The sequence below is a fragment of the Hypomesus nipponensis genome, chromosome 21 (assembly GCF_054491055.1).
Source record: "Hypomesus nipponensis isolate SF chromosome 21, ASM5449105v1, whole genome shotgun sequence".
Taxonomy (NCBI): Eukaryota; Metazoa; Chordata; class Actinopteri; order Osmeriformes; family Osmeridae; genus Hypomesus; species Hypomesus nipponensis.
The window spans coordinates 5,797,246-5,810,628 of record NC_140381.1 but is presented as its reverse complement, the minus strand read 5'-3'; the positions used below and the strand labels follow the sequence as shown (position 1 = coordinate 5,810,628).

The 13,383-nt window shown below is 48.7% G+C and overlaps 1 protein-coding gene across 1 annotated transcript; it reads left to right on the top strand.

Moving 5' to 3' along the window:
- The first annotated feature begins 452 nt into the window (after nucleotides 1–452).
- On the top strand, nucleotides 453–13,151 carry pld5 (phospholipase D family member 5). Its single transcript, XM_084685733.1, has 10 exons — nucleotides 453–596; nucleotides 7,993–8,129; nucleotides 8,431–8,614; nucleotides 8,826–8,934; nucleotides 9,503–9,630; nucleotides 10,723–10,920; nucleotides 11,692–11,843; nucleotides 12,002–12,167; nucleotides 12,472–12,562; nucleotides 12,696–13,151. The coding sequence occupies exons 1-10, from the start codon at nucleotides 453–455 to the stop codon at nucleotides 12,968–12,970; spliced, it is 1,584 nt and encodes a 527-aa protein (XP_084541859.1). The 3' UTR covers nucleotides 12,971–13,151.
- Nucleotides 13,152–13,383: the final 232 nt, after the last annotated feature.

Genomic DNA, 13,383 nt, shown 5'->3' with positions numbered 1-13,383 from the left:
CCCCTTCCCCCCTCACCCCCACGCTCCCCCCCACGCCCCACCGTCCCACCCTCCATGCCTGGGATACCCTAACCACTGCATGGGGGAGAGCATAGCGCTGCTGGAGCTCAGGACAGGGTAGGGGGGCTGGAGACTGGGTTGGGGGGGGGGGGGTGGACTGGGTTGGGGGGGGGGGGGTGGACTGGGTTGGGGAGGGGGGTGGAGACTGGGTTGTAAAGCTGTGGGCTCACCAGACTGGGTGTGTCCCGACATCCAGAGACTGGCAGGAGTTAGAAGAGAAGAGAGGAGAGTGTTTATTAGCGAGAGAGATAAACAGAGAGAAAGAGAGCGAGAAACAGAGAGAGAGAGAGAGAGAGAGAGATCAAAATCAGATAGACAGTTTCTTCAGGATATTTTCCTCCTCCGTGTGTGTGTCTGTCCGTGTGGGTGCTGTTTGGGGACCCAGGCCAGCTATGGGCCCCCCGGAAGGTTCTCGGCTGAAGGGGCTTGGTGACATTCGCCCAGTCACCCTCTCCTCCGTTGGTCGCCTGGGGAACACCGTCTACACCACCGCACAGGACCACCCTGCAACCATATGGTCACGGCGTAGGGAACAGGTGAGTCTCCTGAACGCTCCTCAAACCTGCACTCTGAGGAAAGAGTGGTGATAGAGGCTGGGACAGAGGCTGGGACAGAGGCTGGGACAGAGGCTGGGACAGAGGCTGGGAAAGAAGCTAGGACAGAGGCTGGGATAGAGGCTGGGACAGAAGCTGGGACAGAGGCTGGGACAGAGACTGGGACAGAGGCTGGGATAAAGGCTGGGACAGAGGCTGGGATAGAGGCTGGGACAGAGGCTGGGATAGAGGCTGGGACAGAGGCTGGGATAGAGGCCGGGATAGAGGCTGGGACAGGGGCTAGGACAGAGGCTGGGATAGAGGCTGGGATGAATGGGGCATGTTCTCCTTGTCCTATAGAAACAAGCTGAAAGCTTTTGTTTATTGCTTTATAAGATTTTATTTAAATTAGCTTCTGTATTGGAACAGACTAGGCCTTCACATTGCCTACACACTAATTAGATTTGTTTGATGTACAAACATATTTTGGTACTATTGGTCCATAATGTCTTCAGTTAGAAAGGAATCCGGGTTGATCTCATATATGGCTGTATAATCAAGCCCTGAAGTTTTAATCAAATCAAGTGGTTTCCTATCAGTTATACTTCTGTGGATGCATGGTATTTTCTTTTTCCAACTCTAACTTGCGATGTGTGTCTGGAAACCAACAGAAGCAATCCACCAACGCAGTTCTGCTGTGTTCATATTAGATTTAGGACCGCACTAGCGTTGTTCATGGACAACCCATTATTTTTCATCCGTTCACATCCTGTTCACTTAGCGTGTTAGCGTCATCCATTCACAGCCTGTTCACTTAGCGTGTTAGCGTCATCCATTCACAGCCTGTTCATTTAGCATGCCGGCAGCACTAGCCTCTGGAGAATTGCAGCATGGGATGTGTGCTTTGCTGCATCCAATGAGAATTGATTACTGGCACCCCCCCCCCCCCCCCTCATTCTCTGTCTTGCTTCCTGCTTATTGTTCTCTGCTAAACTTTGAAACTCCTCCCACTTTTTATGGATGCATCGGCTCAAGAGAAATGTGGGCTACATGCCTGGTGTTGTATGCTGAATCTTGGGATCCTGATAGGTTAAGCTACGGTGATGTCATGTTTTGAATGCTGAATCTTGGGATCCTGATAGGTTAAGCTACTGTGATGTTATGCTTTGTTCTGAACGGCCTCACAGTGCAGATGTCTCCATGCTCCAAGCATGCTTTTATTGGACGGGCGGCTTTTGAGATGAACTCGTCTCTAAATATTTCATGGTTGGGTGTGTAGAGGAGTACTTTGAACCCCCCCGCTCTGTGTGCATGTGAACGTGTGTGTACGTGTGTGTGTGTGTGTGTGTGTGTGTGACCTGCAGTGGAATCTCACATGAGAGCAGGAGGGATGTGGTTGTTGTGCTGGCCAGGCTGTCCTTAAAAGTACCTAGTTACACACACACACACACACACACACACACACACACGCACACTCCTCTAATAAAACATATGCATAAACCCCCAATCTTCAACAGAACCAACACATTTATACCAGAAATCTGGGGAGATGTATTCGTTTCGCAAGATAGTTTGGGGCTGTGTTAATTGGCTCCTGCGAATGATCCCAAATCAGAATTAATTGGTGCGATCGAGAATATATTCTGCAAAGTTCAGCCTTTTAGTTTTCTCCATTAGAGGATATTTCCTTGGTAAGGCTCGACCGGATCCAACCCAGAACATCAGCGAGCAGCTCTGGACCAGAGTCTCACCAGCCCAGCTTTGTGGAGCAGCTCTCTCCATTCGTCTCCATTCGGACCTCTCTCTCTCACAACTTCCCGTCTGCACCAATTCGGCCTCATTCCTCACCGTCAGGCCCCCTCCCTCCGTATGCCCTCTCGCGGTTGTCACGTTGCCAGCATCCCACGGCGACGGCTTCGCCCCGGCCCTCTCTCTCGCGCGCGCGCGGACGCGACCCTCAGCGTGAGTGTGAACGCAGCTTCCTGTGAGGGCGACTCGGCAAGTCAGAGGTGTGAAGGTGAAACTCCAGGTGTATCTGAATCCCTGCATCAGCCCCCTGCAGCCGCAGCGTGTGGATACCCTTCAGAGATGTACGGAGAGAGGCCTGTCACATGACACCCCCGGCGCAGCAGGGACACCGCTAGGCCCGGGGACAGAGCGGACAAGTTTACGCTCCGAAGAAAAACCTAGCAGGGGCACGCCATTGGTTCTCCGTTGGAGTCGATGCGAGGCTCCTCGTGTGACCGCGAGAGAAACGCCACACGTACACCGGGTGTGTTTACGGTTCGAGAAGTGGCCACTGTGCGTTTGCAGGCAGTTTGCCTACCCCGGTGGCCTCTTCTTGGCAGGTGTAGTTTTAATCAGTCTCTTGTGGGTGAGCGCGGGGCCATACACACACAGATAATGATGTCCCTGATGGAGAATTAGAGAGAGGAGGAGAGGAGGAGGTTACAGTGGCTGGGGCTGAAGCCACTGTAATGATGTAACTCCAGAACAGGAAACCACTGTGAGCAACTGCTGCATATCACCTCAGGGGACTCAGGAAGGGGGATGTTGCTGTCAGGTCGGATTGAGACGAAATAAAGGTGGTTGCGTAGGTGTAACTAAAGGTCGACAACCAATCGCCCTTCACGTGTTGCAGTGTCCACACTGTTTAACAGCCTCTCCCTCAAGTATAAAGTGCCTTTGGGAGTTGTAGTTCTGATGGCCCACCTCTACATGGACATGAGAACTTTGGCCTTAGTTGGGATGTCAACTCTTGACCATCAGACCTGTCCTCTGTCCTGATGACGATGGGAGAGGGAGAGAGGGGGAGTGTACAGTCTTGTTAGTCACTACTGTCTGCTGCCTCTGCACATCAAAGTGTGTGTGGTGTGCATTTGTGTGTGTCGCTCCCACGTGTGTGCGTGGTCCTTTGGCAACATTCACCTTCCCCTCGGGATATGACTCTGCCCCTACTGTCTACCCTCTGAATCTCTCTCTGTCTGTCTCTCTCTCTCTCTTCAACAGGATGACATCTAGAGGGCACCTCTCTCTCTCTCTCTGTCTTCCCTCCCCCCCCTCTCTCTCCCACCCTCTCTCTCACTTTCCCCTCCTCCCCCCTCTGCCTCCCTCCTCTCTCTCTCTCTCTCTCTCTCTCTCTCTCTCTCTCTCCTCTCTCTCTCTCTCTCTCTGTCTCTCTCTCTCTCTCTCTCTCTCTCTCTCTCTCTCTCTCTCCCTCTGTGACTTTGTCCCAGTGGGAGCCCCGTCCTCCCCACCAGGCACTCAGCCCTCTCAGCCTCAGTTATAACAAGGCTTAGGTGCAAGGTACAATAATGTAAACAAACGGTTGATTTACATGAAAACACATACCTCATCCTTGAAATGATGTGCAGTGTGCCTCTGAACCTCTTGAGGCTCACAGTCCCTTTTTAAAATTACATTTACTGTAATATATAATTGGTGCCGGGTAAATTGCATAATGTTCCCAGGTGATGTAACATCGTAGAGTCTCACTGCAACTGTTACATTACGTTTTTAGTTTCTTATCAGCAGCCACCTCACAGGAAGTAGGCGGAGTTAAGATGGGAGCGAGGGGGTCACCTAAGGTACTCCCACTGTAACGCTACCATAAAGCCCTGGAAGTTTCACTTCAGCTGAACTTGAACACCCCTCTCTGGCCACACCTCCTCTTCCTGCTCTTCCTCCCTCCTTTTTATCTCCCCATGGGTCCCCATTCAGCACTATCCTTCTCCTGCGGTTTCCTGCATGTGTTCCTCAGTAGTGCTAGACCATGCCAAGTATTCCTGCAATCAACCCCCAAACGCACCTGAGTGGTAGAGATGAAGTGCTGGAGTTTAGTGCATGCTTGAGTGTGAAATGATTGAAGTAATTCATTATTCATTTTTAAAATGACAACAGAGAAAACGAAATGTAAGCACACTGTGCAGTTATGTTTTTGTCCACATATTTGAACAGGCTTTCTGTATCGAATGAGAGCTATTCTTGGCTTGATGCGAGGCATTGAGTAAAGTGCACATGTCTGCATGTGTGTTGGTGTGTGTGTGTGTGTGTGTGCAGTACGCACAGTATTTGTGCCTGTACCTTGAGTGTTATTTATAATGTATACACAGTCTTGGTTTGTTTTAAGGTGTGTGGCTTACAAGTCTCCATATGCTGGTCTATACTCTGAAATGAATGATTCAAAATGAATCATGATTCAAAATATATATATCTATACTCTGAAATGTTCACAGCATATCCTTCAAAATGACTCGTGATTCAAAATGAATCTTGTTGTAGATGATAGATTAATGGAGATGTATTTGAATATAGAAAACGTTTTGCGGTTTCTGTCTGCAACTGCTTCTGTGCCTCCCTCGCCCGGGGAGACACTGTTTAAGGATTTCTCCTGAGCACACTTAGCCAAGTCCATTTTCTCTCTGCCAGTTGAATTTTGCTTCAGCAGTCAGGTAAAATACTGGAGAGGGAGGGTGGCTGGGGAGGAGGAGGAGGAGGAAGAAGAGGAGGAAGAGGAAGAGGAGGGAGGATGAAAAGGAGAGAAGGGATAGGAAGGGAGGGGAAGGGTGAGGGGGAAAGGGGGGCCGGGGGAGGGGGATGAGGGGAGGGGGATGAGGAGAGGAGGACGAGGAGAGGAAAATGAGGAGAGGAGGAGGGAGGGGAGGGAAGGGAAGGGAAGGAGGGAGGATGAAAAGGAGAGAAGGGATGGGACGGGAGGGTTGAGGAGGAAAGGGGGATGGGGGATGAGGAGAGGAGGAGGAGGAGAGGACGAGGGAGGGGAGGGAGGACTCATGAGTCTGAGTGAGAATTGCATTGGATGTTTGGTCAGAAGGGGTAGGGCACTGACTTTCTCTCCCTTTATCTGAGAGGGAACGGAGGAGAGCGAGCACAAGATCTCACTCTCTCTCTCTCTCTCTCTCTCTCTCTCTCTCTCTCTCTCTCTCTCTGTCTCTCTGTCTCTGTCTCTCTCTCTCTCTCTCTCTCTCTCTCTCTCTCTCTCTCTCTCTCTCTCTCTCTCTCTCTCTCTCTCTCTCTCTCTCTCTCTGTCTCTCACTCACACACACACACACGCCCTCACGCACAGAGAGGGGCACTGGAGGGGCCATGTCAGGGCGTGCAGCAGACCTGGGGCTGCGGCACGCTCCACACACACCACACACGACGCACACACCGCTCGGACCAGCGTGGCTCCGTAAGGAGGGGAGTGGTACAGAGTGAAGACTGGCCGCTGTGGTCACAGGGGCAACGTGCCATGTAGACAGGTGTGATTGAACTGTAGTTTTTCCCACGATCCTGAAGTTTTAACGGACTACGACTGACATGGCGGGGCCAGTGACAAATGAGCCTATGAAGGTGAGTTGTACACCATTCCTCTCGATCTTCCTCTTTGGCTCTCTAAGTCTCTATTTTGTTCATCTGTAATATCTAAGACTTTGCTTCTTGCTTTGATTTCTAATGGGACAGTGTCTAATGTGTCTGTTTGGTCACATCTGGGCTGCAAAACTACCATCTGACTAAGATTTTTCGCATGTCCTATAAATTGTATTCCAGTAATACCACATACATGAAATCTCTGAATGGGCCAGGAGCGACCCCATAGTAGAATGGTAAATTTGAGTGACGTGAAAAATGGTTTCCAATTCCAAGCTCTACGCCCGACTAACCCGAGCAAATCCTCTCATTCTTCCGGCCGCGTGTGACTGAGACGCTGTGTGTTTGCTGTGGACGTTATCCCCCCGGCGAGCACCGACACAGTCAAAACGTTGCCGGGGTCCTTGACTCGGCTAAACGAAGCGTAGGCAGGAGCGTGTCTGTGGGCTCCAGCTGGGGATAGGGAAGTGCATCCAGACACCGGAACGGCTGGAGACAGACAACGTTGAGCGGAGGAGAGGGCAGGATGGGAAGCTGGAATTGATTCGACCATGGTTCTCTGAGGGGGACAAACCTTCTCCCCATGCAGAGCGTCCTCTCCGAAAGGAAGGTCCTGAGGGCATTTCTCATTAGTTTTGTTGTGCTGTTCGAAGTTGTAATGGTCGGTCTCCAGAGACAGTGTGCAGGTGGGTGGGGGATAGGCGGGGGAATAATAACACGATCGCAGGACAGGTAGTTTCTTTTCTTTGGTCTTCTCGGACAAACCTCTCATACTCACCACCACCCACCAACCTGTGCCCCCCGGCCCCCCAACCTCCCATGCGTCATCCACCTGTATACCTGTCCTCCGCCCGTTTGCCATGCTGTGAATTGGGGACGCTCTGGCAGGCCAGAGCAGAGAAAAACGGATCCCGACCCCTGCGGACATGATGTGTGGACGCTGTGCTGAGTCTCTTGGTCTTTTCTTCCCCCTACAGTAACTGTCAGATTTTCCTCGGCTCCAGTTCATAATAGGGCTCCCTCTCCTTAACGCCCCGAAGACAAGCCAGCGAGAACTGTTTATGATGGATGCACAAAATCCGGCGGAAAAGAGAATAAATAATGTGATACATAGACACACACAGCGCATGCTGACATAGTTGTCAACACGTGTGCCAAAGGGCCAAACAGTGAAGAGAATGAGATGGCAGAGAACTGTTAACGTAAGCAAAAATAGAACTGCCGGTCGGCACTTTTACAAAACAAGAAAATCGAGATTCTCAAAGTTTACCGTTGATGGCAACGCTTTGCATTTGAACCATTGAACACATTGACGTTTAACAGGCATCTCCCTCCATTCAAACCTACAGTCGTTCCAATTACCTAAACCTACCAAAACACACACACACGTCCACCCACACACTTACTTGTGCTGAAAAACGAATTCCCACAAACAGAAGCTGGTTTACTGAACCCTCTCAGCATGGGTGCGTTTGAACATGGCAGTGATGCGCAAACCACAGCACACACATACACACTGAGGAGCCATTCTCTGCTCGGTCTCATGGAGGTGCGCTGTGAATCAATTTGCCTTCAGTTGCAGAACGTTCCACCTCACCTGCCCTGCACTGCTTGCCATGAGGTAGGATTCGTGAATCCTTCTCGGCTATCTGTGAGCACTGGTCCATGGGGAAGTATCCAGGATTAGCTGCCCGATCAGAGAGGACCTGGTCCGACGAGGATCTTGATGATGGATCAATCAGGACATCCCTGAGTCCTAATCAATAGCATCCGCTGGGTGTCACAATCGAATGGGTCAACGGCCCTGCTGTTCCAGACCAGCAACAAAATAATGTATCGACCGTCAGCTAATCAGTCACGTTCACCAACCCTTGGTGTTGGTGTTCGTTCGTAGCCTTTCGCAGCAGAGCATTCAGAGTTGCGTTTGATGACTTCGGCGGAGGGTTGCGTTCCACGACCCAGTTCTGTTGTGCGAGACAAACTGATCACCGTTTGTTCAAACTGCCGCTGTTTCACCTCCGTCTTGCAGTCGCAGCAGAAGTGTGTCGCCGTCTTCGCCCTGCTGTGCTGCTTGGCCGTCCTGCTGGCGTTGATCTTCTCGGCGGTGGACCTGTTGGGGGACGAGGAGGACGGCATCACGGAGGAGAACTGTGGCCGAGACTGCAGGTGAGGAGGTCCCTCCACCCGAGCGATGACGTCATCGCCAGGGGGTCGGGCGAGGTCGGACAGAGAGTGCAGGGTAACACCCGGTAACACCAGGGAAAGTGCAGGGTAACATCCGAGAAGGTACACGAGATCGGGTTAGGAGGCCCAAATGGGCTCGCTTTACAAAACGATAAGTGTTCAGTGTGTAGTCTGTAAGTCTGGGGCGTTGTAAGACAAACACGTTTCTCTCCAAACTAATTTGATCAACTCACTCAACGGTGACATGGAAAATCCTGATTCTAAAACTGCAATCTTTCATCAGTATCACCCTTGTGGAGAATATTCCAGAAGACCTCCCCCTTTCTATGAATGGTATGACCCATGTGCCCTTGACGTCAGGGCTTAACAGCCTGTTGGACCGGACCAAGCGCTCTGTGGAGGTGGTTTCCCCTGTCTGGGACCTCAACTCCTGGGACCAGGAGACATGGCCCAACACTGCCTCGGAGGTACAGAATAAGACACTCGTTTATATCCTAAAAAAGTAATTTTCTACAGTGCCAAACTCTGAAAAGAAAGTCCAATTCACCATTCATGGAGTGCAGCTAACAATATTTCACACAGTAGATGATCTGTCATAACAGTCCTTGGGTGAGAAGGATTTTTACTGCGCAAAAAAGCGCAACATTGCTAATATATGGCCCTTGCTTTCCTCTTCAGGGCCAGTTGTTGTTCCAGAGGCTGGTCAATCTGAGGTCACGTGGAGTTCAGCTGAAGGTCGCCAGTAGCCTGACAGACAATACTGAGTTGAGGGCAATGGCCAAGCATGGTGAGGGATTCTCAATGTACCTTTTCAGCAATGCACAGAAAAGCACTTCACTTCCACTGTCCTTCATAAACTGCAAATACATTCAAATCATCCCATTAGGAGTCAAGAAAAAATATAAAAAAACATTTTTTTTCTTTATGAATAAAACATGATTTGTAATTAGAGCATACTCCATCCTTCATAGAATACTGCCTGATACAATGCATCGTATACCTTTGTTTACCTTTCAATTTCGAAGCAAACAGACAAACCTCATGCAGCCAACATCCTCCATCGCACTGCCCGGCACGATCTCATCCATCTCATTTCTTCGCCAAACCTCCCCACAAGGTCAAACATTGTGAAATTTGCAAACGCTTTCCGACACTGCTTCGGCTTCCTGTCAAACGTTACAGCCTGCCTGCAAGGCTGCTTGTCTGCCTGCAAGGTTGCTTGTCTGCCTGTCCCGCCTGCTTGTCTGCCTGCAAGTCTGCTTGTCTGCCTGTCCCGCCTGCTTGTCTGCCTGCAAGGCTGCTTGTCTGCCTGTCCCTCCTGCCCAAGGCCTGTCTGACTGTGTCCTGCCCCGCAGAAGCGGAGGTTCGCTTTGTGAACATGACAGCCCTGACCAGAGGGGGGCTGCACTCGTCGTTCTGGGTCGTGGACAGGAAGCACGTGTACATCGGGAGCGCAGGCATGGACTGGAGGGCGCTGTCAAAGGTACCCGGAAACGAGGAGAGGTTTCTCCGAAACAACGTTTCAAAACTTGTTTTCAGTGACTGAGGAATTGGTTGATTCTGTGATGAATGGGGATTCAAATGATTCCGTCGGAAAGCGTTGCTGATCTAAAGTGTTGCTTTTATAAACGCATACTCTTTTAAAGTCTTAATATTTTAGAATTGTTCAATCAGTGGATTTGACCAGATATAGGCTTATCAAGGTAATACAACATTACCTTTCTAGTCAATGTTTACTCTGACCAGTACAGATAGGAGACCAAGGGTGCAGCACACCAAATATAGACAAGCAGCATTTCACTTGACATTTGGATGGAATTCAAACTGGATTGGAGAGTAACTGTCCAAGGTACCATAGGCTATTAGCATACTGTTGTTGAAAGTGATTACCTAGCACTTTTCATGCTTCAGTGCAGCCCTGTTGGTGAATGTACTGTTGAGTGTAATCACCACACAATGGGAGGCAACAGTAGACACACAGAGACACACAGAGACACACACACACATTGGAATGGAAACACTTTTTGTTATGTGAATAGTTCTGGACATGACTGGTTCTTGGTCACCTGCCGAGCAAACAGAACCAAGAAACATTAAATCAAAGAAATCCTATTTCCGAAAAACTCCTCAGAGACGCTTCTTTTTTTTTTTTATACATTATTCTTTTAGCTTACAGTGCATTTCGCCTGCAATCAACCTCACCACCATTTTCATTCTCCTTCCTAAACACCCTCAAAGTCCTTATTTCTGGTCTGACTAGTTTCCCCATCAACAAAGCAGCCAATCAGCAGCCTGTCCTCACAGACCTCCTCCTTCCTCACACACGACTGTTACGCTCAGTCATTTAACAGACGCTCTTATCCAGAGCGACTTACAGTAAGCACAGGGACATTCCCCCCGAGGCAAGTAGGGCGAAGTGCCTTGCCCAAGGACGCAACGTCATTTGCCACGGCCAGGAATCGAACCGGCAACCTTCTGATTACTGGCCCCGATTCCCCAACCGCTCAGCCACCTAACCCCAACGTTCCTCTGTACTTCCTCCTGCGCTCTTCTTCTTCTTCTTCTCCCCCCACAGAGGAAGGAGCTGGGAGTGATCATCTATAACTGCAGCTGCCTGGCTCTGGACCTCCACCGGGTCTTCTCCTTCTACTGGCAGCTCCAGTACAGAGACTACATCCCTTCCATCTGGTCCAAGAGAGTCACAGCCCTCTACGGCAAGAACAGCCCCCTCGCCCTCACCCTCAACCAGTCGGACGCCACCGCTTACGTGTCTGTGAGTGACGGTTGGAGCACGCTTAAAGCGTGTTCGTCACATGTATGTCGCACGTTCCCGTTTGTTTTCGGAGACTCTGATCCGCTAAAATCTGCTGCAAGCCACTTGCAACTACATGCAACAATTAACTGCAACAACATTCAGTCTGGATGGAGAAAGTCCCATACACAATTATGAGACACTCAAAATATATTGCATCATCAATTAACAAGACACACTTGTCTAAGGTTGTTAATCGTGTGAAGGTTACGCTGAAGTACTTCTCGAGTCGGACTGTCACAGTCTAACTTGACAGTAATTAATCTATCTGCCTAGTGACCAGATGTTTATCAGAGATGTTGGAGACATTTATCATCCTATAGGAATTAATGACGTTGTCTGCCCTACTGTGATTCACTGTTGGCAAACTCTTGTTTCTTGCTGGTTTGGCTTGCGTCTGACAGTGATGCATGTTTCTGGAAACGACTCTTCTCATCTTGGCCTCTTCCTCCACGTTCCAAAGTCCCAGACTTCATTAAATATGTATAGGGGAGAATGTTTTGGAAGTTAATTGTGAACTCAAACTTGATTCGAAAGATTTGGTTAACAGTGCATCGTTCAATTAAGGGATTTTGTCAAAGGATGTCAAATGGATGTTTTTAATCAGAGCTATGAAACTCTGAGAAGTTGGAGAAGAGTCAACAGTCTAATTAACTTTAGAAATCAATCAAAAGCACATTAAATGCTTAGTCATTCTGGATCTCTATGTAATCATGTTTTTCTTTCTCTTAGGCTTCACCTGAACCCTTTTGTCCAAAAGACAGAACCAAAGATGTAGACGCCATTAATGAAGTCATCCGGGATGCCAAAAGCTTTATCTACATATCCATAACTGATTACCTTCCACTGCTTAACAGAACCTACCGAGGGACTGTAATCACAAGGTGATACTCTGCTCTCCACCCTTCAGCAGAAGCATTTCTCAAGATGCTCAAGATGTATCGAAACATAAAGCTGCCTATGACTTAAAAAGCAGTTATTGGTTCGAGATCATTATTTTTCGTTCTGAACATCCTTTTTTCCCCATCTTCCCTCTCCTCAGATACTGGTCCGCCTTCGACGAGATGATCCGAGAGGCCGTGGTCCTGAGGGGGGTCAGAGTTCGCATGTTGATCAGCTTCTGGAAGGAGACCCACCCACTCACATTCAACTTTGTGACTTCCCTCAAGTCACTGTGTATGGAGCTGTCAAATTGTTCTCTAGAGGTGGTGGGTAATCAGACGCTCCCTTACAACAGGCATGTCATTACAGTGGTAATTATAATGTATTCTGTTAGCAGGTACTTTTATCCAAGCATTGTTCAAGGGGGATTAGAACCTTGATGTACAGTCTAATGCTTTACCATTGATCTATATCCATCCCATAATTCCGTCCCCTCACATAGTGGTACTGTATGACGGAGGGGGTCAGAATAACGATGGGTTCCATGTTGGTTACAGAGGGTTCCATTTTGTTACAAACATCTTCAGCTTTTGTCCTTTAACCTTTAACCGGTACCGTTACATTTCGCAGAAGTTCTTTAGCAAACGGGAGTGGATGGATGGCGTTCAACAAGTGCTCAACCACAACAAGTACATGGTGACCGACAGTGCAGTGTACATCGGTAAGAAGATATCATCGATCGGTCAACTCATTGATTTCCTTCAGGGCAGTTTGTCAACTTGCTTTGATCATTTGCCGTTCATTGATTCATCTGATTGTGATCCATCTGAGGAATGTGACCTGTCTTTCTCCAGGGAATCACGACTGGGTGGGGAGAGAGTTTGTCTATAATGCGGGAGCAGGGCTGGTGATTAGGCCCTCACAGAGTCTGGAGGACAGAGGGCCCGGTATCGTGGAGCAGGTTAAGGCTGTGTTTGACAGAGACTGGACATCACACTTTGCCAGGAGTCTGCAGGTCAAAGAGGGTCAATTTCAACATGGAAAAAAACATAGAAACCTCAAACAACCAGAACTGAGGACCCCAAAAGAGGACAAAGATGGAGAAAGGAGATGGAATAACCCTTTATAAATATGAAAGCACAAATGATTAACTTGTTCCTTTATTTTGCAACCAAATTGACCACACCAGCCACCTTTAGATTCTACATGAAAATGCTGATATTTAGGAAAGTGGACTCAATCCATTAAAATTGTCATATTTCAAAATATTTCACTCATCAACCAAATGCTATCTATAGAGAATGCAAGAAGACATACATTGTTGAAGTGTTGAGAAATATATTCAGTTATATTTACATGTAATAAGACTGAGAATGTAACGTTCAAACAGTATATTTTACCAGCATGGGCTGCATGAAGACTTAAATTTATAAGATTGTGAACAAGCTCTACGTCAGATATCTTCTGCAATATTCTCAAGTCTCAGTCATTTAAATACTGCACGAATTTGATATTAAACCAAAGTGCTTGTTTGCTGTTTGA